The 27,452-nt window shown below is 44.4% G+C and overlaps 1 protein-coding gene across 1 annotated transcript in view; it reads right to left on the bottom strand.

Moving 5' to 3' along the window:
• Positions 1-27,452, bottom strand: part of MAN2A1 (mannosidase alpha class 2A member 1) — a 197,526-nt gene that overhangs the window by 9,257 nt on the left and 160,817 nt on the right. The window contains exons 17-20 of the mRNA XM_068979768.1: positions 19,135-19,268; positions 16,188-16,329; positions 13,582-13,715; positions 4,281-4,475 (exon numbers count right to left, since the gene is read on the bottom strand). Coding sequence (XP_068835869.1) covers positions 4,281-4,475; positions 13,582-13,715; positions 16,188-16,329; positions 19,135-19,268 — 605 coding nt within the window. The remainder of the gene's footprint in view (positions 1-4,280; positions 4,476-13,581; positions 13,716-16,187; positions 16,330-19,134; positions 19,269-27,452) is intronic.

Here is a 27,452-nt window from a genome sequence, read left to right as displayed (position 1 = left end):
TCAGAAGAGTTGGTTGTGGCTCCTGATTCTGCCATTCACAGGTAGGTAACTTAATTTTAATTATTTAAACTACCTTATTTTCCCAATTCAGTAAATGCAGATAACAGCAATTTCTAGAATCACTAGGAGAGTTTTTAAAAGTTACTAATTCCTAAGCTCTCCACCCCAAATGTACAGAATCAGAATCTCAGAGATGAAGACATCGAAGTCTTTTCTATAATCTCCCTGGTGTCACCTGGACACAATGAGTTTGAGGACTTTAGCTGGAAAAGCTGCTAACCTCAGGGGGTTAGCAGACTCCCCAGGCTCCACATGCTCTTTGAGCTTTGAGTACATAGTGCCTTCCTCCACCAGGAGTGGGAGCCCAGAGCTGGAAGGGGAGCCTGCAGAGAGCGGCCTGGAGCGGGGAGCCCAGGGCTGGAAGGGGAGCCTGCAGACAGCGGCCTGGAGCGGGGAGCCTGCCTGCAGACAGCGGCCTGGAGCGGGGAGCCCAGGGCTGGAAGGGGAGCCTGCAGAGAGCGGCCTGGAGCAGGGAGCCCAGGGCTGGAAGGGGAGCCTGCCTGCAGAGAGTGGCCTGGAGCGGGGAGCCCAGGCTGGAAGGGGAGCCTGCCTGCAGAGAGTGGCCTGGAGCGCAGGCCACAGAGGGCCCCCCATCATGCTACGGAAGGAGGGGTCAGGTAGCAAGGGCCATGCGCCCCTGTTCTGTTTCGGAGGTCTGCAGACACTTTTCTCATGGGATTACAGTGAGGTGATGGGCCAAGGCAGATCTCCAGTCCTGCCTGGAGGCCAATCTCTCTCGACATTATTTTAGTGGGGAAAATGCACTGCAGTCTCTAAACAGAGCACGCATTCTTTTATGCTGGGAGATGCCAACACACCAAAAACAAGAACACAATCCAAAATGTCCAGCTCTGGCTTCTGGATTGAGTTACTTTTGTCTTTCTTCTAGTATAACCGTGGAATTACTCTGGATACCTTTTAAGTACTAAGTTGTCTTTGAATGAATATGTACATCAGCGTCCTTCAATGATTACTTTCCCATTATCAGAGATTAGGGGATAGAGAGCAGTTCTTTAAAGAATCCCTTCGGGTTCCTGGCAAGGTTTTAAACTGTTAGAAATGTGCGCTAAGCGTCAAAGACTAACAGAAATCAGAACCAACTGATGTCTAACATAGAGTGAGTGACGTCGCTCAGTCGTGTCCGACTCTGCCACCCCACGGACTGCAGCCCACCAGGCTCCTCCGTCCATGGGATTCTCCAGGCAAGAATACTGGAGTGGGTTGCCATTTCCTTCTCCAGATATCTAATGCGAAACAGCCCCAGATGCTTAGTTCTGACCACGTGGTCAGGCATTAGCTTATGCCTATGGCATTTCCATCTTTGCTCTTCCTGGTCAGACTGTTAAACCGCTTATCTCCTCTGCTAAAGCCCCGGTCTGCACCTGTGTTGGCCTGTACTCTAAGTATCATCAGGACAACAATGCGTGTCTACAAAGCTGTGAGACCTTTCTGTTTCCAAAAGCTCTCACAGCATTATCTCACCCGTTTCTCACACCAGACCTGAAGCAGGCCTATCTGCCATGTGGCCCATTTCATACGTGGCAGCGGAGTCAGCGGGCATGCAGTGGGGGGTCTGCCCAGAGGTGAGAGGGGCAATGGGACACCACGTGACTGCAGCCAGTGGGGGCCAGCCTGCAGGGTCCACGGCTATGAACCAGCTGGGGAAAGTGAAAATGTTAGTTGCTCAGTCATGTCTTACTCTTTGCGACCCCATGGGCTGTAGCCCTCCAGGCTCTTCTGTTCATGGGATTCTCCAGGCCAGAATACTGGAGTGAGCAGCCATTCCCTTCTGCAAGGGATCTTCCCAACCCAGGGCTCAAACCCAGGTCTCCCACACTGTAGGCAGCTTCTCTCCTGCCTGAGCCACCAGGGAAGCCGGCCCTGGGAGGCTGTGCTTATGTTGGCAGCCTGGGTGCTGGCTGCGGCCTGGGGGATCTTGGTGGCCACACGCAGGCTCTCAGGCGCAACGTGCAGGATGCAGCGCTCTGACCAGGGACTGAAGCCGCCCACTGCACTGGAGTGCAGAGTCTGAACCACTGGAACACAGGCAAAGTCCCGGCAATGGGATTTTCAACCACAAAAGTGATTAGATCTGTATCACAGGAAGACAGCCGACAGCAGGGAAAATGAACGAAACAGGTCACCACGACAAAGAGGTAATCTGGAAAACAAGCGAAAACCCTGGAGGGAAAGACCCTGCACTTGACACCCCGCCTCTACCCTGTAGAGGGACAAGCCTCCACGGAATCAGCCGGCGCTGCTTCCAGAACACCATCACAGGAAAGGCTGCCCGAGAAGGGAGGCTAAGGAGCAGCGGACTGTGGACCCGAAAGCCCCGGGCGCCTTCCGCTGGCCAGTGCCCTCCACCATCCCCACCCAGAGGGCGCGCCAGGGGCCTGGCGTCTCCACTCTCTCCTATCTTTCTCTCGAGCCCAGGAATCACCTCAGGGAGGTGCCCGGCTCGAGCGTGTTCTTTCCCTGAGTCAGAGTAGGCCCGCAAAGACCTCAGCAAAACCCTAGAGGGAGCGCTCTCAGGACGCACTTGTTCAACAAAGGGCTACACAGCACCTACTGGGTGCAGATTCTGCACTCAGTGGGGGGACACAGCAAGGAGCCAAAGGAAAGTGCAGGTCTCAGGGCGCCTCCATCCCGACCCGCGCCAGGTCTCAGGGCGCCTCCATCCCGACCCGCGCCAGGTCTCAGGGCGCCTCCATCCCGACCCGCGCCAGGTCTCAGGGCGCCTCCATCCCGACCCACGCCAGGTCTCAGGGCACCTCCATCCCGACCCGCGCCAGCTCTCAGGGCGCCTCCATCCCGACCCGCACCTCCTGCCTTCCGTCCTGTGTGCTGGTAGCCCTTCCCGACGACTCTGCCCCCAGAAATCTACAGTCTCCTATTCCCCGACTTCCTTCAGATTCCCACTCCCTCATCACCTTTTCTGCAATGCCTTCTCCAACCGTCCTATTCAAACCACCTCCTGAAGGTGCTCTTCCCTCCTTTTCCCCTTCAAAACCATGCTTATTACCATCTAACATGTGTTCTCTGAGTTTTGATCTTCATTTTTCTCCCCTTACTAGAATCTAAGCTTCAGAAAGGCAGGGGCTCTTGCCTGCTTGGGTCATGGCTGCGCCCCTTAGTGCCTTTAGTGATAACTGGCACACAGCAGGTGCGGAACAAACCCTAAAGCTCACTCACGTGATCCTCTGTGTACCCGTGACACAGAGGCACACGCACAGGCCTCTACCATCCACTTGCACTCATCATTACTCGTCCATGGATTCCCCTACACGCCCAGGCGCAAGGTCCCTATTGTGACACCAGTTTTAAAGCCTAAATGTCCAAACTTGTGTGTGCTCACCCTTCCCTTATTTGATACGCTTTAGTTTTTTATTCTTAAGCTAAACACTTTTTCCCTCTTATGCTGTCTTTGAACATGAACTCTCTCTTCTTTTCACACTCAGGTAATTTTTTTATATTTCCCACAGAATCCATAACCACTTACTATTTCCAGCTAAGTGTATGTCAATCCACAAGATCAAAACAGCTCTACAAAACATAAAAATGCCAAACCTCTCATCTTTTTTTTTTTTCAACGCAATCTGACTTTAAAATTGGGCATATAGGTAAACCCGAGCAATCTGAGTTAACATTCCGTACCTAACAAAATCTTCCCTTGTTACTTCCTCTAACATATCTTTATACCTCTCCTACATAGCTGGTTTCTCAATGCTAAGTTTTAGGAGTATTTTAGGATTTTTTATATTTTTTAGGAGAACAGATACAAACGTACAAAGCCTCTGGTACAGAAATAATTAAACACTGTGCTTTCTGTCTCTCTAACTCCTGAGAAACACTGGCTAATAGGCAGAAACAAATGGCAAACACCAGCAGAGCTGATCTTCAGGCCTCGTTCTCCTTGTTCTCACACCTACTAGTTATGTGACCTCAGGCCAGCTTCAGCTTCTTTATCTGTAAATAGAAGCTGATTCTTCCCGATCTGCTCACCACACAGGACTGTCATGAGAATAAAATAAGTCTAAGGACATTCTCTAAACTCTACAGCAACAGTCAGACAGAAGGTATAATGATGCTGCCTAAAGGTGAAGTGCTCCTAATCATTCCCTGAAGCAGAGTAAAACTAACAGTTTTCTTACTCCCACCCCCTTATACCAAGTATAATATAAAAAGTCAGTTTTTCATAGATATACTTGGGGATATACCTTCGACTGCATTGTCCTCAGATTAACCAGGTGAATGTCACAGGGCAAAGGTGACATTAAGGGAGAGAATCCACCCAGCAGCTGAAGGGTGGGCACAGGGACCTTTTCTGTCATTGGGAAGACAGGGTGATTCAGGAAAGAAGATGTTATGTGGCTAAGGAGCGAAGGGTAACTGACCGCCTTCTGGTCTTCTTCCTGTCAAGATAAAACAAGAATGCGGGACAGTTAGATCTCTGCAAGCCTCAGTATTAACTGCATCAGCAGGCAGGGTTCAGACAGGAAAGAAATAGAAAAGTATATTGATACTTTGGTTTCACTATATTTTATAAATAAGTTGACAATGCACAGCAGATTACCAAGTTCAGTTCTAAGCAACAGAAGAAAACAGTGTCCACTTAACATTAACTTCCATGTTTAGAAACATCTCCTCTCCACGGCTTTAAAACTACAAGTCTCGAGGACATTTTCCACATTCTAGGACAAGGAATTACTTTATATGAAGATTCTTTCTCAATCTACCACAAAACTCTTAAAGTGGACAGATTAGGATGTTCATATATCTTGCACCCATCATCAAATGTTATCTCTTTTCCCTCAGGTTTTATCTATCATATTCTCATGGTTTCATTTATACATTTGACTAGACTGTGAAGTTATGTACCAATCCAAAATTCTGTTCTCTAAGTTCTATATATAGAACTTTATATGAAAATTCTTTATATATATATTATATATATAAAATATATAGTTACATTCTACCCAATGATAGGATTTTTTAAAAAAATCAAAATAAATAAGGCTTTAGAATAACACAGGTAGCATATCTCTACCACCTATTTTCTTTGAATTTGGTAAAATCACTGCAGATGTTTCGCTTTACTTTATTCCAAAAGCTGGAACTGCTGCATCTGCTATAGAATAGTTATCACACGTTTACACGGTTTACAATTACTCAGTATAATTTCAAAATACTTTAGTCTTTGCTATGGTGTGTGGTTACTGATACGCATTTCAGCACGTTCAAACATTAAGTAAATCTACCAGGACTGGGGACTATACATATGGTAGATGACATACACAATTAATAAAATCAGTGACTAAGTTGAATCTTAACCAATAATGTCTAAGGTGTAAAAGCAGACCCAGAAAAGCACTAAGAAGAAAACGTAATTTATGTAGAAAGGCGTTGTGATCACCAACAACACCTGGGGACATTTCCATTTTGTATCGTATTTTTGGAAATGACCATTTCACTGATATCTTCTGATTTTGCATATTTTTTAATAGATGGCTCAAATAAAAGGTTTGACAACCTATCTGTGTGAAAAGACAAGATTGATAGAAGACAAAGAGCTTAAAATTCAGAATGTCAGATCAGCACTGAACAGAGGGTGTTAGCAAAGAGTGGTGAGCATCTTGCCAGCAGCAAACTGCAGATGTCATTACAATTCAGACTATGAATAGAGAAAAAAAAAATTAAGGCAACAGAGGGACACTACAATATTAAGAGACTGACAAAAAACATTAGGTAAAAAATATTAACTTAAAAATTTATCCATCCCACATTCTTTTTTAAGCAAAGATTAAATAAAGTATATACAATAATATTCTTCAACAGCAATGAAATTTAATGCAGCCTGTAGAGTAACATGAAGAGAGAGGGAACATTTTCAACAAGAAGCTTTAAATGGACTCCAAGATCAAAGGGCTTCATAATCTAGGTCAGGACTGCTGACAAAACCACTTTTGAGTAATAAAAGATAAAAGCTTCTTACAGAAAGGAAAACACCTGCCTTATCAGATTCAGAGGCAGTAAGTCTCTTCTAGGTCAAGATACGTTCAGAAACAGCTCTCTGGCTTTGTTCTACACTCTTGGAGGAACCCTTGGACACTTCAGTGAGATGGTCGGATACTGACTGATAGATTATCCATGCCTCAGAAGCAATCATGTGCAAACCAGCACTCCTGCAAACCCAAGTCAGGTCTCCTGGCCTCCAGTGTTTCCCCCAGATTGACCAGACATCAGAATGGCCTGGGAAGCTTTTATGCAACCTAGATCCTTGGACCTGAACCGAAATCTACTGAGTCAGAATTCTAAGGAGAGGGGCCTGGGAAGGTCAAATTAAAAGCCCCCAAGTGACTGTCACAGTCAGGCCCACTCTGCTCTACTGGCCTGTATGATACAGCAACTGCTACCGCAGCATCCTCCCAACCTTTCAGAGCAAACAGAGCTCACTCTGGAATTAAAAGTATAAGTTACTGTTTAACTAGTTTAGGATGAAAAAAAAAAAAGATGCAGACTCAGGAGCAAGTTAAGGAAAAGTCTTGTCAAACAATACACTGTCGTGAATGTAAGTACTTTGGGCATGCAAGAACTGTGCTATTTATGTTCTCCTAAGCAGGAAAGGAAGGGAAGTTTATGTAAGAGTTGTGGCTCAGTGTCAGAAGAGCTCCGAGAACACAAACACTTCTGGACGCTGGCCAGGCTGGATGAGGCAAAGACTCAGGCAAAGCACCACGATTCACACGCCTTCGTAACAGCTCTATAGCAATAAGGGCTCGACAATATATCTAACTGTGAAGCTCTCACTACTTTGATTAACCTCCTAGAAAGGTAACCTTTCAACCATAACCCTGATGATAAAATTTATAAAATAAACTTGCTATAGGAAATTCTACATGTTTGTGTAACCTATAAACCAATGTCACAATAAATGATATACTACTACTACAAACATTACTTGGTTTCTTGCAGGTTGGGAGGTTTCAGACTATCTATGTCTGGCTTTCTCTCTGCAGCCTATCCGAGATTAAAGAGAATTTCTAGCACATTCTGATGCAAACCACATTAAGTTATCTTCTCCACTGGGTTTATGCCCTTATTTCATTAGTCAGAACTTCTTGCCAGGCTCCTTGGTGCCCCTCATTAAGCCCACTTGAGTTATCCACTGCCTAAACATCAAAGCTTTCCATTTCATCTACATAAAAACCTGCTAAATTATTAAGAAAGAGATCATTTTTAGTCACCCTTGTTTATTCACAATGACCTGACATAATGAGAACCAGATGTTGATGATTAATTAATTAATTATTATATTAATAAGTGATGCAGTATAAATGAATGAGAGAAAATTACTGTAGGAGAAAGAATGGGGTAAAAAGACAAACAGGGAGAAGGAGAGAGAAAGAATGAAAATATACAGAGTGGTAAGATTTCGTGTAGAGCTGAAGCCTAGCAATATACGGGCCAAGTTACCCTGTTAGACATAGAAAACACCCTCTCCCACAACACAAGAGATGACTCTACACACAGACATCACCAGATGGTCCACACCGAAATCACACTGAGTATATTCTTTGCAGTCGAAGATGGAGAAACTCTATACAATCAGCAAAAACAAGACCAGGAGCTGACTGTGGCTCACATCATGAACTCCTTCTTGCCAAATTCTGACTTAAATTGAAGAAAATAGGGAAAACCATTAGACAATTCAGATATTACCTAAATAAAATCCTTTACGATTATACAGTGGAAGTGACCAACAGATTCAAGGGATCAGATCTGATAGACAGAGTGCCTGAAGAACTATGGACGGAGGTTCGTGACATTGTACAGGAGGCGGTGATCAAGACCATCCCCAGAAAGAGAAACGCAAAGGCACAGTGGCTGTGTGGGGAGGCCACACAGGCAGCGGAGAAAAGAAGAGACGCGGGGGGCAAAGAAGGAAGGGAAAGATCCGAATGCAGAGCTGCCGAGAGTAGCAAGGAGATCAGAAAGGCTTCCTCAGCGATCAGTGCAGAGAGAGAGAAATAGAATGGGAAGCCTAGAGATCTCTTCAAGAAAATTAGAGATGCCAAGGGAACATTTCATGCAGAGACAGGCTTGATAAAGGACAGAAATGGTAGGGGCCTAACAGAAGCAGAAGATATTAAGAAGAGGTGGCAAGAATACACAGAAGAACTAGACAAGAAAGATCTTCATGACTCAGATAATCACAATGGTGTGAATACTCACCTAGAGCCAGACATCCTGGAGTCCAAAGTCAAGCGGGCCTTAGGAAGCATCACTACGAACAAAGCTAGTGGAGGGGACGGAATTCCAGTTAAGCTGTTTCAAATCCTGAAAGATGATGCTGTGAAAGTGCTGCACTCAATGTGCCAGCAAATTTGGAAAACTCAGTAGTGGCCACAGGACTGGAAAAGGTCAGTTTTCATTCCAATTCCAAAGAAAAGCAATGCCAAAGAATGCTCAAACTACCACACAATTGCACTCATTTCACATGCTAGTAAAGTAATGCGCAAAATTCTCCAAGTGAGGCTTCAACAGTATGTGAACTGAGAACTTCCAGATGTTCAAGCTGGATTTCGTAAAGGCAGGGGATCCAGAGATCAAATTGCCAACATCCGCTGGATCATCAGAAAAGTGAGAGAGTTCCAAAAAACATCTATTTCTGCTTTATTGACTATGCCAAAGCCTTTGACTGTGTGGGTCACAATAAACTGTGGAAAATTCTTCAAGAGATGGGAATACCAGACCACCTGACCTGCCTCCTCAGAAATCTGTACACAGGTAAAGAAGCAACAGTTACAGCTGGACATGAAACAATGGACTGCTTCCAAATTGGGAAAGGAGCACGTCAAGGCTGTATATTGTCACCCTGCTTATTTAACTTATATGCTGAGTACATCATTCAAAACGCTGGGCTGGATGAAGCACAAGCTGGAGTCAAGATTGCTGGGAGAAATATCAATAACCTCAGATATGCAGATGACACCACCCTTATGGCAGAAAGTGAAGAGGAGCTAAAGAGCCTCTTGATGAAAGTGAAAGAGGAAAGTGAAAAAGCTGAGTTAAGACTAAGATCATGGCATCCGATCCCATCACTTCATGACAAACAGATGGGAAGCAATGGAAATAGTGACAGAGTTTATTTTCTTGGGCTCCAAAATCACTGCAGATGGTGACTACAGCCATGAAATTAAAAGACCCTTGCTCCTTGGAAGAAAATCTATGACTAACCTAGACAGCATATTAAAAAAGCAGAGATATTACTTTCCCGACAAGGTCCATCTAGTCAAAGCTTTGGTTTTTCCAATGGTCACGTATGTATGTGACAGCTGGACCATAAAGAAGGCTGAGCGCCAAAGAACTGATGCTTTTGAACTGTGGTGTTGGAGAAGACTCTTGAGAGTCCCTTGGACTGCAAGGAGATGAAACCAGTCAATCTGAAAGGAAATCAGTCCTGAATACTCAATGGATGAACTGATGCTTAAGCTGAAGCTACAACAGTTTGGCCACCTGATGCGAAGAACGGACTCACTGGAAAAGCCTGACGCTGGGAAAGACTGAAGGCTGGAGGAGAAGGGGACGACAGAGGAGGAGATGGCTGGATGGCATCACCGACTCGATGGACAGGGGTTTGGGTGGACTCTGGGAGCTGGACAGGGGAGGCCTAGTGTGCTGCACTCCATGGGGTTACAAAGAGTTAGACACGACTGAGCGACTGACCTGACTGACTGCACCAGACATGTCCTGGCAGCTCCAAATGGTATTAAAACAGTGTCTGTTTTTCAGTCCTCTCAAGAAAAACAAACAAACAGACCCAAGAGATTTCATATTTAAAATCATCAAAATGACTACAGTAATGAAAACTTATCTGGATACTTTATTTTTTACCCCAAGCACTGGGAAATAAAGTCCCAGTGGGCCCCCACCTCGAGTGGAAACAGCCATCTGGGGCTGCGCTGTGGCTCTGACGTGGGCCAGGCAGCAATCCTCATGTTCAGCAGACCCTCTGGTCACCTAACGTAAGCATCTCCCTTAAACCTGACCAGCCTCCTTCTTGGTATCATTTTCCGGAGCGCACTCAGCACGTGTGACTGTTACCTGATAGCTCCAGAATTCCTCTCCTTGTATGTAAAGGGCTGGTAGCCAGGAGCAAAAGGCCCAGCTGCAACACACGAGCGCCTCCCGAGCAGATTCCTAGTTCCCCTTTACTATTATTCTAGTTGCCAGGAGGAAGAGGGTAGGCAGTAGGGGTCAGAGAAATAGATCCTAAAAAGCCAATGCTAAGGAGACAGTTTCTGTCTTGTTCTTCTGCTGAGCCTTGGGCATCATGACTGTGAAAGACCCCACAGTCGCAGTCCCCGCTGGGCATCTCCTCCTCTCCCCGTGATGTTGACCGTTCCAACCTTGTTCTCACTGCCTCTGCAAAGGACTTGAGAACAGGATGCTTCCATTTAGTCATCCAGGATTATCACCATGAGGCTCCAGCAGGTTCAAAGCTTTCCACTAAAAAGCCTTCCTTTCCAGGGAATGTCTCCCCATGTCAATTTCTACCATCAACATTTTAGTCATTAGTCTGGTTGAAAATAAAAACACTTTCAAGAAAACTTAAGTTACGTGATATGTAACATTTCTTAATCGAATGTCATTTTAATAAATTTCACTAGAAATTAAAATGCTATCTTCTCTTCTCTGGTTCATTTTTTATTTAAAAGAAACTATTGACTTAAGCCCAAGAATCTATAGTTGAGCAAAAGAAGAATTTAACCAAGATAGGATTATAAAAACTTTGAATCAAACTGAAATCAATCACTATGCAAAGAGTTTTGAATGAGAATGAACAAATTATGTAACTTCTAAGTGAAAGCGTTATAGAGCTGACATGAAAAAGTTCTTACTGCCATAGTTAACAGAAGTTTGTCAGGAAGTCAGTATCTGTGGAGAGAAAAATCATCAAAGCCAGAAACATTTCAGGAGAAGCAAAAGATAGTAGCTGCCAGCACCCAGACAATGATTTTTCTATGTCATTTTAGTCCTAAAACTAAGCTATCTTGTCAGTAATTGATTTAAACCATGAGTCCCAAGAACTGGTATAAATCTTGACATCTAAAATGGATATTAAAACCTTTTTCCTAAAAGATTCTAAATACGGAGAGAATTGTTTGCCTTAATTAGCTGCTGCCATTTCACTGAAGCAACCAGTATTTTATTTATAAGATGCCTACCGCCGGCATGGAGCCGGGCAGGGCACACGCAGCAGGGCACACGCAGCAGAGCAGATGCGCCCCTGGAATCCAGGGGGCAGGACGCACGCGTGGCGACAGGCAACGAGCAGTGACTGCGGTGAGGCAGCTTGCTCTCCCAGCTCAGGCCCTGCAGCACTCGTGTGCTCACGCACGCAACACACACACTGGGTGTCTGCTGTGCCAGAACCATCCTAGAAGCGGACGGAGATGCGACTCTCAAGCGCACAGGAGGAGGACAATGACCACACACACACCACACAGAACACGTGCATGATTCTGAGGGCGGTTAGAATCTGGTCAAGCCGCAGAAGCTGCTGAAGGAGACTCAGATCTGAACGCCTAATTACGAAGAACCGCTGGGTAGAGACTGAAAGGCGTGTGTGAAGCTGCGGGGAGGGCCGGGTGCCCAGGAGCCCCTGAGGACTGAGGGAAAGCAGCTGGCGCAGAGCAGGAGCAGGGAGACCGCGCATCAGCAGAGGAGAAGGCGGGCCAGGTAGGGCCGCGAGCCCCAGGCTCCGTGAGCCACTGTCGGGAGCAACGCGAAGGCAGAGGCGGGAAGCAGGGCATCGAAAACAAAGCTACTGCTCAGTGGGTTCAGAGCAGACGGGCAGAAAGAAAGCGGCAGGGTGGGCGCGCACAGCCGCCCTCCAGAGAACACAAGGGGCTAGTGAGAATTAGCAATCGAGTGTGTAGATCTGAAGTATTTAGGCAGCCTAAACGAAGGTGAAGGCTGCTGTGCGAAGAGAGCAGGTGGGGGGAATGTCCACCAAGGACGACCCGCAGGGGTCTGCGCTGCTCGGAAAGCAGTGCTGGTTATCAAGAGAGGGGGCGCTTGGAAGGGGGCGATCAGGACCGTGGCTCTCAGTGTGTCAGGCTTGAGATGCCCTTACAAATGCACAAAGAAATGCCAGGAAGCAACCAGACGGGTGGGTCTCAAGGCGAGGGGTGAAACTGAAGCGGAGGGTTTCTATCTGTCAGTTCCAGCTGACGGGGAGGAATCACACACAGAGTGAGGAAAGGGAAAGGCCGGGGGCTGAGCCTGGAGGGCTCCAATATTTAAAGCTGAATACAGAGCTATCGGAGAGACAGAGAAAGAACCGTCCAGAGGCAGGAGAAAAACCAAGTGCGCTGGGCCCCCGGGAGCCCTGGCGCAGCAGTGTTTCAGGACCGGACACCGGCCAGAGTCAGATGCTATTGCGGGAGGAGGTAAGATGACGACCGACCACGCCTGCTGAGGCGAGCACTGGAAGCCCAAGCCTGCCCGGAGCACAGCGGCACCCGCACGAGGGGAGTGACGGCACCAAGGCAGCCCGCAGCCCAGCCTCAGCGCCGAGGGGCCGGTGCAGGAAGACGCGGATGAGGGGCTGAGCGTCAGCTGCGTGCAGGTGTGCGTTTAACAGAACATGAATGGTGCTTACAAGCCAGCACAAAGGCTGCAGGGGCAGGGCCGGGGACGCAGGGAGGGTGACTACCGAAGGGTCCTGGGGAGGGCGACGGGTTGGCTCCGGGACGGTGGAGGACCGCCAACGAGAGGAGGCCAGCACCGGGGGAGGGAGGCGGGCAGCAGACGCCCGGGGTGCAGCCCAGGGAGCCCTAGAGCGCCGCTCCTCTGCAAGGCGGACGGGAGGCCACCGGCTGCAGAGCAGCGAGGCCTGGCGGTTGGTGCAGAGAGCCAGAGAGCAGAGCAAGGAGGAGGGCCGCGTCGGGGCCCTGAAGTGGGGGCCTGCAGCTGAGGGCTCTGCGGGGAACTGGTGTTGCCTTCTCAGGAGTATACTGTCAGGTGAGTTCAGGCCCAACAGAGTCTTTGCCAAACTCTGCACAGAATGCTGGATTTCTGCTTTGAGAAGTGAAAGCTGAAGAAGAAAGCAGAGAAGTAAGCCCACTTTCAGTAGAGGAGCCTAGACTAGCACGAGGGCACTGAGGCTTCAAGCACACCCCACTGACCAAGCCTAACCTCCTGAGCATGTGGCGAAGCTCCAGTCTTTAAACTGAACTCTTGTTTCTGTCAAAGTAATTTCAGGAAATTTCATCCAAACTGATGGCTTAACATTCTTTTATATCTACATAATAAGCAAAACAAAAAATAAAATGCTTAAATATAAATCTTACATGATACACATAACTGAAGTTCTCTTTCTTGTGAATATAGGCTAAGTCTAATATAAAGACATCTCAATATCAGAAAATGCAAAAAATAATAAAAGTATAAGTTCACATTTTTGGATGGCAAAGAACAGTCAACATTGGAACATGAGAGCGTCTTTCCTACCATATTCATGACACTTCTTTTTTCTAGAAGTATTCGAAATAAATTAGCTGTAATCTTGTTATCATGGACGCCTTGTTCAAGGCCACGATTATCATCTTGCATGAGTCTTCGATCCATGATAACTTCAATCTGACCTAGCAAACAAGGAAACAGACAGGCCAGGGTTATTCACTGCACATCTCACAGACACAAAGCAGAGTCTAGGTCCACGCTTCCCCTCCAGCCGGGGAAGCCACGGGGTTCCTTCTGATAACAGCTCAGCACATTTAGCATAAATTCACGAAACAGGATTGTATTTCTCCTTGTCTTCATCAGCATTTTGTAAAATCTAGTAAGAAATTTAAATGGGACAGAAGAGATCAAAATGAAAGTAAAACTTCAAAATATTGATCGAAAGAGTAAAGTCCTCCAAAATTTTTAGCAACAGCATTTGGAATTGAAAAATGTTTATGAGGTTCATTAAGAAATATATATATCACACATGGAGTAATAAGAAAAATACAGAGAACAGATCTAAAAAGGGTCTGAAGTAACATTTTAGGTTACTTGATGTGTGGAGATCTCTGAAGCCCAAGGATTTGGGGACACCCACTGTGTAACCCCTTCCCTCTCTGATACTGCATCAGTGCTTTCCTAGCTGTGTTTTCTCCTTTAGCTCAAAAAGTTGTTATATTTGGTTCCTCTATTTGCTATGCAGTAATTCTACAACTCCTCTAGTTTCAGCTATAACTCTAACAGTTAGGTTATGAAATTACAAAACTAAAAGAAAATCACCAGAGACATATTTATATGTCTATGATTATACCAAAAAAAACCCATTAAAGTTATACTACTTTAAATATATTGGAGAAGGAAATGGCAACCCACTCCAGTGTTCTTGCCTGGAGAACTCAATGAGCAGAGGAGCCTGGTGGGCTACAGTCCATGGGATCACAAAGAGTCGGACACGACTAACACACACACACACACACTTAAATATATATATTCACCTATCCATCCATTAATATTTGCTACTGTACTGAGCAATCACTTGGAGTAAAAGGAAAATTTATAGAATGTGTTAGTAACTAGTATGCTCACATAGGTAAACCAACTCTGGTTCCGTCCTTCCAGTTTGGGTAACCAGTACATACAGTTATCATGGAGGGTTAGAGTTTCCGTTGTCACTTTCTCCACACTTTGTAAGACAGTTGTCTGGAAGGCGCTCCTCAGGCCCTGGGGCTAACTGTCCCCATGCTTGTCTCGAGTTCTATCACTTCACATCCAAAGCAGTCTATCAACCTCCCGGTCCTTCCTAAGTCTTCTCCCTGACTTCAGATATCAGCCACACACCATGAGACACAGAGTAAGCTCCTCGCCTATACGCAAACTGCTTTTATGTCTGTTGTCATGCAAACTCGAGGGCACCTGGGTGTCTATCGTGGGCTCTTCATCAGAGAAGTGAGACAACACTGTTAGGTGCATGACTGCTTGAACCCTAAGGTCTAGTCCCCTATGGAGAGCCCAAACTGGGGAATTTTAGGCAGGGTTTAAAAATGGGTAGCTCAGGAGTCGTATCTGACACCAACAGGTTTTCCATTCTGATTATTAAAAAATTATGTCAACACTTACAGAATGGGAGACTTCCTGTAAAATTCCAGATGGGCTTTTTGTAAAAAACTGAAGAAGGTGGCAACACTGGGCCAGTTCCCCACGGCAACAAGGTCTGTACACCGGGGGGTGCGCTCTGCAATTCACCCACATCTCAGCACTCCTTACCGGATCCCCGAGGTGAGGCCATTTTTATTTTTATAACTGCATTCATGTCTTCATGACACGATCTCAGGACTTTGTGTAATGAAGGCCACAAGGAAAAATGATAAACAGCAGAGTTTTCTGTGTGTGGAAGTACAGAAGGCATGCGTGTGCCCAACATGAAATGGAGATGCCAGGCAAGTACACTCATTTATTACCTGCCCAGCTCTATGACACACTTGTCTTAGCAACCCTTAGTATGTAAGCCAAGAGGAGCAACTGACATGTAAATAGTTAAAAACAGGTACTATGAAGGACAAGTTTCACAGGAAACAGCCGGCGTCTGCTATCTCTTTCCTCCTTCCCCCCGTTTCGGTCTGTCTGGCGTCTGTGCAGTCGGGCCTGCCGCCTCTTTATCGCCATGTCCGTATCATCTCTGCTCCCTTTCTCCTTTCAGTTGGCAGCATCCTAGGAGGATGTGACTCAGAAAAGGACCTAAGTTTGAAGTGCAACTTTCCCCTTTTGCAACCCTGGTTAATTTATTAATATCTAAACTTCAAATTATCTAAACTTAGTTTAGTCAGAGTCTGAATTTCCATATGCACTCAGTCACAACAATGACAGAATTTTGCAAACAATGGGCTATTGGGGAAAGTAAATTATCTTTAAAAATCATCAGTTTTGTGAACTTTTGGGTCTGTTTTCATCTGAAGATTGAGGAAGTTTATGATTTTATGTCAGTCTCACAAAGCTCAAAATTAACTGACAGTCTGGTTCTAAAAAGAAAAAAGCTTGTGACTGAGGAAGACAACTAACACATGACTAACCGAAAGTGAGACTAGTAAAGGCCAGAGAATCTACAGAGTACACACCACTTTTCAGACTCGAAACGCCCAAAGACTGAGCAGAGAGCAGAGTCAAGCGGCGCTCGGCATCCTGGATATACGCCATTGTAGTCATGGGATAGACGTTCGCTTGAAGAGGCAATTTGCTCATTGTCACCCTAGGTTGAATCTGCAAGACCAAACAATTATTGTTAAGAAAAAAAGAAAATTCAGTGATACTTACACATGTACTTAAAAACATTAACTATTGACTACAGATGGCTTTTTTCCCAAATGGAAAAAGGTACAGCACCTTTCTTGTCTAACAGAGCAGCTAACTGAGAAATTAAAACATTCTTCAAGATGAAGAAAAATCATGAGCATCTTAGAAAATTTTTAAGTGAGAAAGGTAGAACTTATCTAGATTTTTTTAAATAGGCATTGCTATTTAAATTCAGAATAAAAATCCTTAACAGAAGTCTTCTAGCTCTCCATACCTGCATAAAGCAAGTTATAAAGGTATTAAGTATTCATTTCTCATCTAATTCTAACATACTGCTTTTGTAATGAATGCAAAGCCTAAGAGCTCCCTATCCCCTTTCAAGAAATATCTCTCATAATTCTTGAATCAGTTTTAATAAATACCACACATCTCGCCACCATATCCTCTAACATACTATGTTGTAATAATCAAATGCATTTTTATATTTAAAAACTATTCAATGCTTACTCTTCTTGTTTAGTTTCAATGTAGGCAGCTCCAAATTCCAGTTTTTCTTGGTTTAGTATCTGAGTGCATGAAATACAACTATACCTTTAGTTTTTGAGAGAGACTGATAATGAACTAAGCTGGCTGGGTCAAGGAGACTCACTCAAACCTCAGGAAGAGATGTCAAACAGAGACTCTATTATCAGAAATCTTACTCATAGCACATAAAAATGTCATGTCTTCTTTTAAACTCATGAAACTTTAACATGGAACTCAGAACAGGAGAAGTACAATGTAAGCATAATAGATAACACGCACTGAGTGTCCATTAACACCGGGCAGAGTACTGGGTATTTCACAAATAAGATCTTTAATCTTCACAACAACCTTGCAGTAGGTCATTCAATTTACTGGTTCTCAATAGAGTCTCCCCAAATTCATGTTCACTCAGAACCTGTGAATGTGATTTTATTTTGAAATGTGGCCTCTGCAGATATAACTAAGTTACACTGGGTTGGGGTGGGTGATAATCTGAAGAACGGTATCCTCACGAGGAACGGGGAACCTGGACATACAGACATGCAGAGTCACGAGGAGATCGCGTGAGAGCAGAGGCAGGAACCGCGGCGATGCACTCTGTGCAGTGTGCAATGCACGGAGTGCCAAGGACTGCCAGCGACCACCAGGAGCCAGAAGAGGCAAGGCCACCCTTTCCTGGAGCGGACCGAGGGGGCAGGCCCTGGCTACACCTTCATTTTGGCTTCTGAAGTCCAAAACTGTGAGGGAATACATTTTTGTTGTTTTAAGTCACCCAGTTTGTGGCAGTTTATATCATAGCCCTAGGAAATTAACAACCTGGTAGGGGGAAAAAAAACCAAAAAAACAAAAAAACCCTGTAAAATGTTTTTTAAAAAGGAAGGAAGGAAAGCTAGCTAGCAAGAAATCGCCGATCCTGATCTTTCTACTCCAACTAAGTTTATACTTAAAAAAAAACAGACATCTAAAACTGTCACAACTGTGTAGCTGTTACCCTCCTCATTTGTGGGTCTAGATTTCTAGTTTGGCCCAAGCAACTATTATTTTCAAAGCATAAGAAATGGCCTGTTCTAAAAAAGAAGCAACGTTTAGCTTACAGTCTTAAAAATAATGTTTTCCTATTTATTACTGTGCTCTATCTTTGTAAAGAAAATTCACATTTTCATTTTTACTGTTTTTTCATTCATGTATACACCCACATATACAAATTATTGCTTCTGTAGGACTTAGAAAAGCCTTTCTTTTGTACACAAGGAAAATGAATCACCATAAAGCCAGGGCTTCATCTGAAAGCCAAACAGCTGTAGTAGAATTAACAAGTTAATTTAAAATGCATGCTGCAATTTTTATGCTTTGCAAAGGTTTAAATTTAACTTTTGCAGGAAACTGTAGAAGAGAAAATTATCACAATCCTTTCCACTCATCCCAGTTGAAAATCAGAGTAATAGCATTTGTGAAATTATTTCTATTTGTAGTCAGAAATTTCGAAAATAATGTCTCAGAGATATGCTTATGTTTTTAATAGTATTATTTCAAATATATGTTGTTACACACATATACTGTGCATACAGATTTAGGTAGCAATCAAAAGAGCTCTAGTAAATTAGAGAAATGAAAATCTGAAAAAAATTTTATGAATCAATTTTCCCATTACTATTTCAAACTGTTTCACAAACACTTTGATTAAATATAGCTGTTCACATTTCTAAACAGATAGGTGTTTTTATCTGTATGTGTCTATGTACACATATGTGTGTGCATAAATGTACACACACACATACATCAGCAGAGAAGAATTTCCTGGAATTGAAAAGAGCCCATTGTTAAATCATAAATTTAGAAACATATGTGGAACAAACTAAATACGGATAGACCAATTCCTTATGAGGAAATAAAAGGTATACTCTATCAATCCATAATTAATATTAATATTTCCTTTTACTAGAAAAATTCATATATATTTTAGCATCAAGGTATTTAATATGCATAGTGGTCCCCAAATTTTCCTTTGAGAAAACAAATCCTTACAAATAGATGTTTTACAAAATAGTCTTGCAAATATTTTGTTCTATCCTTGAAAACCTGGTTAGATACAGAACCTAAAAGTGTCTGTTAAAATTCAGTTTTATTTTAGAAATAATTTGCAACCTTAAGTATATTTTTTCAAAGGATCCAAAATTAACTTGCCTGTTATCATATATAAAAGGTATATACTATAACCATCATTTAAACATTTTAATGGAAAATTACCTGGTATCCATTTAGGTCAGTATAAAATCTGTTTTGGCTGTTGATGCCAGAAGAAATTCTCATTGCAATCTCATAGTTATGCTCTTTTCGGATGTCTACAATATTGGAAATCTCCACAGACTGTCCTTCTACTCCTAAATTCAAAAGGATATTTACATTAAGATGTTGGGAAAGAATGAGGGCAGGGTGCCAGAGGAAGAGACGGTTGGATAACATCACTGACTCAATGAATATGAGTTTGAGCAAACTCCAAGAGACAGTGAAGGACAGGGAATTCTGGCGCGTTGCAGTCCATGGGGCCGCAAAGAGTCAGACATGTCTTAGTGCCTAAACAATACATTGATTAAAAAAAATGGCCCCCCTTGTCTTAAATATACTATACAGAACGCCTTCCAAAGTTACATGCATTTCCCTGTTTCCGACTTTCTATCTTTACCATCCCTCATACACTGAACGGTGTCACAATTCATCTTTTTTAAAAGTCAGACCATAGAAAACATTTACTCAGATCACATCTAACTCAACAGAAGGATTAAGAGGCTGGAATGAGATACACGTACATGAAATAAAGCATGCAAATGACTCTGCAGGGAGGCACCGAGGGGGAAGATGACACTGAAGGACAGCAGGTCAGCCCACTGCAGGCGCATCCAGCACTCAGCTGAGCTGCCACCCCCAGCAGGGCCACCCAGGGCTGCTTCTTCACCAGGCCATCTTCACACACCGGGAATTATGAGCAGGGAAATTTACACTCTGGTGGTTCAAGAGACAGTATATTACTGTCGATGATCTCTCTCCAGGAAAAGAGACAGGAGATCCAGCGAGATGCTTTATGGCTGAAACCGATACTACCGTGTAAGTATTTGTGGAGTATAATCTGGAGAGCTCCCCAGAACTTCAGTCAATTTTAATTGAGTCTGATATCTCTTAGGATCCCTTGTTATGGAGCGATTCATTTTGCCCTTTGCTATATAAAGCAGAGAGAGGAGAGCTTCAAAAAGTCCCAGATGTAGGACATTTTAATTTTTATTTTGGATAAGCCTAAAGTATTTACTAATTTCTATCTGTCATGCTACCCTAAGTATACCTTCAGGTCCATGGTAAACCCTTGGGTTTATTTCAGAGCTGGAGGGGAGTTATAAATAAATGGAACACTTAATACAGTTAAGTGGGTAGAAAAGATATCGCAGGATCTTCTAAGAAAGACAGCAGTTAGCAAAGTGGTCAAAGTAGAAAGACTGGCCACATACAGCTAAAGCTTTCTGAGGCTCCTGGAGCCCGGGACACTTTCCCACAGCTGTGACTCGTGACTCAGCTCTCCCCTTCCTCACACACAACCTGTCACCCCGCTGATAACCAGCACCTCTTTAGACACAGAGGGCTGTCTACAGAAACACAGCGAGGGGAGAAATAAAGTGAGGAAGACTTTTTTCCAGGAGCTAAGAAGAAACCCCAGAGCTTATAGAAGGTGGCAGCAAGCAGAAAGCCAAGTCTGAATATGCAGGATTTGAGGAAGAAAACATACATGCAGCTGGCTTAAGCATTACAGGTTTGTGTGAAAAATGCACTGGAAAGTGTACACCATAAATAATAACATGGTAACAATACTGAACGGGCCACAGCTTCCATTAATATAGTGCTCAGGATGCTCACAGAGATTCTCTTCCGGTAGATGTTGCTCTTCTGATTGAACAACCTCACCAGACCCCGCCTCACTGTCTCACGGTGACGAGCACATCTTCACGGGTGGAGGAAGGAAATGCCATCCCCCCCCTGCTTTCTAGGCTTCCCAAGCGGCGCTAGTGGTAAAGAACCCACCTGCCATCGCAGGAGACACAGGGGTACAGGTTCGATCCCTGGGTCGGGAAGATCCCCTGGAGGAGGAAATGGCCACTCACTCCAGTATTCCTGCCTGGGAATCCCATGGACGGAGGAGCCTGGCAGGCTACAGTCCCTGGGGTTGCAGAGAGACAGACGGGACTGAAGTGACTTAGCACACACAGCCACAGTGTGAGCCACTAACCTCTACGAGTCATGCACCTACATGCATTTTCTTCTGAGGATTACCAGATCAACCTACCAACACAGCTGATGGAAACTTCACCACCACCAGGAAGTCTGGGATGGGCGCAAGCAAACACATATGCTGGTAACACAGCAATAGTAAATTCTTTGAACTAGAAATGCATTACTTTTAAAGTAAAGTTTCCCTCTAGTATACTTACAGTAACCAGATTATTTTTCTACAACCAAATGAATTCTATAAAAAATTTAATAGACAAGTATTCACAAATGAACCAAAGAAGCCCCAAACCCAAAATGTAGCACTAGGGATGCTAGTGTGAATGGGGCGTTAGGAAAAACGGCAGATAGCAAGTGACTCTGCGTTACCGGGAGTGTTTGCAGGGTTTTCAGTACTGCTTTCTGTTTTTTCCTCTCTAGACGGAACATTATCTCAGGGGCCAACAAAATACATAAAATGAAGTAGTCTTCATCAAGGAGGGTGTCATGTATCTCCCGAACACACTGACCCAAAAAAAATGCTCTGAGAAAAAAATTAATAATTTCTCACTACTTCTAGCAATGATAAATTACTTCTATTGAGAAAATCATCTTTCTCAAGCTCAATACTATTATGCTCAGATCCTATTGGGGCAACAAATGCTTAACGCTCCTTTAAAAGGAGCTTCCACGTCCATTCACACTTCAGTTCAGTTCAGTTCAGTTCGGTTCAGTTCAGTTCAGTCGCTCAGTCGTGTCTGACTCTTTGCGACCCCATGAATCGCAGCAAGCCAGGCCTCCCTGTCCATCACCATCTCCCAGAGTTCACTCAGACTCATGTCCATCCAAGACACTAATTTAAATTCTGTGCCAGGACAGAGTTTTAAAATAAAGTCAGACTTAATATACTAATGACAAACAAACCAAATAAATGAGACCTGTAATGGTAACAAAAGCAAGAAGGTATCCTTGAGTTTTCCAAGAAAAATTATTATTTTTCAAAGAAGAAAATGTTTGAAGGAGAAAGAGGACTAAAATGGACGGGAATGGATGAGTTTAACTCAGACGACCATTGCATCTACCACTGTGGGCAAAAATCCCTTAGAAGAAATGGAGTGGCCCTCCTCCTCCACAAAAGACTCCAAAATGCAATACTTCGGTGCAATCTCAAAAACGACAGAATCATCTCAGTTCATTTCCAAGGAAGACCATTCAACATCATAGTAATCGAAGTCTGTGACCCAACCAACAACATCGAAGAAGCAGAAGTTAAACGGTCCTATGAAAACCAGTAAGACCTTTAGAAACAGCACCAAAAAAAAGATGTCCTTTTCATCACAGAGGACTGAAAAGCAAAAGCCAGAAGTCAGAGAAATCGGGAGTAACAGGCTGACATGACCTTGGAGTGAAAAATGAAGCAGGGCAAAGGCTAACAGAGTCTAGGCAAGAGAACGCTCTGGTCATAGTAAGCATCTTCTTCCAACAAAACAAGAGATGACTCTACACATGGACATCACCAGATGGCCAACACTGAAATCAGACTGATTACATTCTTTGCAGCCAAGATGGAGAAGCTCTATACAGTCAGCAAAACAAGACCAGGAGCTGACTGTGGCTCAGATCATGAACTCCTTACTGCCAAATTCAGACTTCACTAGGAGAAAGTAGGGAACACCAGGAGATCATTCAGTTATGACCTAAATCAAACCCCTTATGATTATAGAGTAGAAGCGACAGATAGATTCAAGGGATTAGCTCTGATAGACAGAGTGCCTGAAGAACTATGGGTGAAGCTTTGTGACAGTGTGCAGCAGGTGGTGACCAAAACCACTCCCCCAAAAAAGAAATGCAACAGGGCGAAACAGTTGTCTGAGGAGGCCTTACAAATAGCTGAGAAAAGAAGTGAAAGGAAAAGGAGAAAAGGAAAAATATACCCATCTGAATGCAGAGTTCCAAAGAACAGCAAGGAGAGATAAGAAAGCCTTCCTCAGGGATCAGTGCAAAGAAATAGAGCAAAAGAACAGAACAGGAAAGACTAGAAATATCCTCAAGAAAATCAGAGCTACCAAGGAACACTTCATGCAAGATGGGCTCAATAAAGGACAGAAACAGTAAGGGCCTATCAGAAGCAGAAGAGATTAAGAAGACTGGCAAGAATACACCGAAGAACTGTACAAAACAAAAGGCCTTACTGACCCAGACAGTCACGATGGTGTGGCCACTCACCCAGAGCCAGGCATCTTGTGGTGGGAAGTCAAGTGGGCCTTAGGAAGCATCACTACGAACAAAGCTAGTGGAGGTGATGGAATTCCAGCTGAGCTATTTCAAATCCTGAAAGATAATGCTGTGAAAGTGCTGCACTCAATATGCCAGCAAATTTGGAAAACTCAGCAGTGGCCACAGGACTGGAAAAGGCCAGTTTTTCATTCCAATCCCAAAAAAGGCAATGCCAAAGAATGCTCAAACTACTGCACAATTGTGCTTATTTCATATGCTGGCAAGGTAATGTTCAAAATCCTTCAAGTTAGGCTTCAACAGTATGTGAACTGAGAACTTCCAGGTGTTCAAGCTGGATTTAGAAAAAGCAGAGGAACCAGAGATCAAATTGCCAATACCCGCTGGATCACAGAAAAAGCAAGAGAATTCCAGAAAAACATCTATTTCTGCTTTACTGACTACACTAAAGCCTTTGACTTGCTGGACAAAACACATTGTGGAAAATTCTTAAAAGCCCACCAGGCTCCCCCGTCCCTGGGATTCTCCAGGCAAGAACACTGGAGTGGGTTGCCATTTCCTTCTCGAATGCATGAAAGTGAAAAGTGAAAGGGAAGTCACTCAGTCCTGTCCGACTCTTAGCGACCCCATGGACTGCAGCCCACCAGGCTCTTCTGTCCATGGGATTCTCCAGGCAAGAGTGCTGGAGTGGGATGCCATTGCCTTCTCCGGGCTTAAAGCTCAACATTAAAAAAAACGAAGATCATGGTATCCGGTTCCATCATTTCATGGCAAATAGATGGGAAAACAATGGAAACAGCGATAGACTTTACTTCTTGGGCTCCAAAATCACTGAAAATGGTGACTGCAGCCATGAAATTAAAAGATGCTTGCTTTTTGGAAGAAAAGCTATGAAAAACCTAGTTCAGTTCTGTTCAGTCTCTCAGTCATGTCCAACTCTTTACAACCCCATGAACCACAGCATGCCAGGTCTCCCTGTCCATCACCAACTCCCAGAGTCCACCCAAACTCATGTCCATTGAGTCGGTGATGCCATCCAACCATCTCATCCTCTGTTGTCCCCTTCTCCTCTTGCCCTCAATCTTCCCCAGCATCAGGGTCTTTTCAAATGAGACAGCTCTTCGCATCAGGTGGCCAAACTATTGGAGTTTCAGCTTCAGCATCAGTCCCTCCAATGAACACCCAGGACTGATCTCCTTTAGGATGGACTGGTTGGATCTCCTTGCAGTCTAGACAGCATATTAAAAAGCAGAGACATCACTTTGCCTACAAAGGTCCGTCTAGTCAAAGCTATGGTTTTTCCAGTGGCCATGTATGGATGTGAGAGTTGGACTATAAGGAAAGCTGAGTGCAGAAGAATTGATGCTTTTGAACTGTGATGTTGGAGAAGACTCTTGAGAGTCCCCTGGACAGCAAGGAGATCCAACCAGTCAATCTTCAAGGAAATTAACCTTGAATATTCATTGGTAGGACTAACACTGAAGCTACAATACTTGGCCACCTGATGGGAAGAGCCAACTCACCGGAAAAGACCTATTCCTGAGAAAGATGGAGGGTAGGGGAAGGGCATGGCAGAGGATGAGATGGTCAGATGGTATCATCGACTCAATGGACATGAGTTTGAGGACACTCCAGGAGACAGTGAAGGACGGGGAGGCCTGGTGTGCTGCAGTCCACGGGGTTGCAAAGAGTTGGACATGACTGAGCGACTGAGCATTTCCTGCTCTGTGTCAAGAGTCTGAAGATGCGCCTTTCCCAGCAAAGCTCACTGCACTGAGGGGAGAAGTCCTCAGGAAGCAGGGGTACAAGCCCACTGGTCCCAGTGACCTGCTGCCTCTTTGCAGGATGTGGCAGCAAAAGATACTTTTACTTTTTAAAATGGTGCTACCTGAGCAATGGCTCTTGATGGCCAGGGGTTTTAAAGGCCCTCTAGTTTTAGCTCAATCCTGGTAAAGAAAACCTCTGACTTTACAAAAGTAATCCACGGGGAAGTGAGAGTTGGTGTGAGGACGTTCCAGGTTCAATAGAGAACTAAGTGCCCTTTAGCTATTAAGCACCTCATATTCTGTGCTCTTGCAGAAGAGAAGATGGAGACTCTTCATCCTTATTAATACACGCAATGCAAAGTGAAATTCAGCCAGTTCACAGGTGGAAAGCTGTAGCAGAGAAGCCAAAGGAGTCTTTCAGAACCCTGGTTCTCTTTCATTTCTCCTCCCTACAGCCTGTGAGCGTCTCACAGACACAGACTGTCTCACACACACCTTCACACTTCAGTTTTTAGCCACGTTTTGGGCACATGCTTGGGGCTGAATGACGGTTAGAAAGAATGAATACGTGAGAGGCTGTCCCTTTCCATGCAGCAGTGGGGTGGCAGGGGAGAGAGCAGACAGGCGATAGATGAGGCTCACATGGAAAGATGAGGAGGGAATCCTTTCGTTTTGAGCAAACACACGCCTGTTACAATCTCAGCTCCTCGTGTAAAGGGACCATGTCTTATTTATCTTTACGCTCCCAGCACATAAGAGGTACTGAAGAGTTGAGTGAAGAGAGGCAGCTGTGTGGGAGAAACATAACCAGCAGGTACCAAGTGCTTAGTATGGACCATTGCGTATACCTAATGACCCATTCAATTCTGACCCCAAGCCTAGGAGGAAATTATCTGCCCCACATCACAAGGTCTGGCAGAATCAGGACTAAACCTCTCAGGCATCATGTCTCAATGGCAGACCAACTACTAGAAAATGTTGAAAATACCTTCAGACCAAGGATTGAGAAATATTTTTTGGGAACTCTAAGCAGAGAAGAGAGCTCCAGATTATTTTTAAACAAGGAGAGAAGGCACTGATCTGCGATCTGATATTCTACAAGAGCTACTGAATAAAATAAAAATAAAATTAAAGGACAAGGCTTGCTGGAACCTAAAATTCCATTATAACAATCTCAGAATCTCTTCTGAAGTGTCACAGACACTTTAGAAGCCAATAAAGTAATATACATTAAATATTAAAGTCACATACCCTAATTACCTCTTATCTACCTTAAATGAACAGTGATCATGAGCACAAGTATATGTACAGTGCACTGGGGCCAAGAGTAGAAATATGGGGAAACACACTTGATGTCCCCCAACAGGCAGATGAATAATCAAACCAGGTAGGTACATCCGTGCTATGGAAGGCTCTGCAGCAAATGAAAAGGATGAGGCAGCGCTCTGTGCTGGCAGCGAAGGGGCTGACAGAGAAAGCACACAGAGCACCTGTGCAGCCTGAAAGACTTCATGCATGTGTGTGCGTGTGCGTGTGCGTGTGTACACAGAGGACAGGAACATTTTCAGGGAGATTTTATGTTGTATCTATGCTGTTGTTGCTGCTCAGTCATGTCCGACTCTCTGTGACCCCACGGACCGCAGCTCACCAGGCTTCCCTGTCCATCACCAACTCCCGGAGTCCACCCAAACCCATGTCCATCGAGTTGGTGATGCCATCCAGCCATCTCATCCTCTGTCGTCCCCTTCCCCTCCCACCCTCAATCTTTCCCAGCGTCAGGGTCCTTTCCAATGAGTCAGCTCTTTCCATCAGGGGGCCAAAGTATTGGAGTTTCAGCTTCAACATCAGTCCTTCCAAAGAGTATTCAGGACTGATCTCCTTTAGGATGGACTGGCTGGATTTCCTTGCAGTCCAAGGGACTCTCAAGAGTCTTCTCCAACACCACAGTTCGAAAGCATCAATTCTTCGGTGCTCAGCTTTCTTTATTGTCCAACTCTCACATCCATACATGACCACTGGAAAAACCATAGCCTTGACTAGACGGACCTTTGTTGGCAAAGCATGTCTGTGCATTTTAATGAGGTGTCCTGGTTGGTCTTAGCTTTTCTTCCAAGGAGTAAGCATCTATTACTTTCATGGTTGCAGTCACCATCAGCAGTGATTTTGAAGCCCAAGAAAGTAAAGTCTGTCACTGTTTCCATAGTTTCCCCATCTATTTGCCAAGAAGTGATGGGACCGGATGCCATGATCTTAGTTTTTTGAATGCTGAGTTTTAAGCCAGCTTTTTTATAGCATGTGAAATTTTTCTCAAAAGAA

This window comes from Capricornis sumatraensis, chromosome 9, assembly GCF_032405125.1.
Source record: "Capricornis sumatraensis isolate serow.1 chromosome 9, serow.2, whole genome shotgun sequence".
Classification (NCBI taxonomy): domain Eukaryota; kingdom Metazoa; phylum Chordata; class Mammalia; order Artiodactyla; family Bovidae; genus Capricornis; species Capricornis sumatraensis.
Note: the sequence above shows the minus strand (reverse complement) of the source record. Positions and strands in the feature narration are given on the sequence as shown.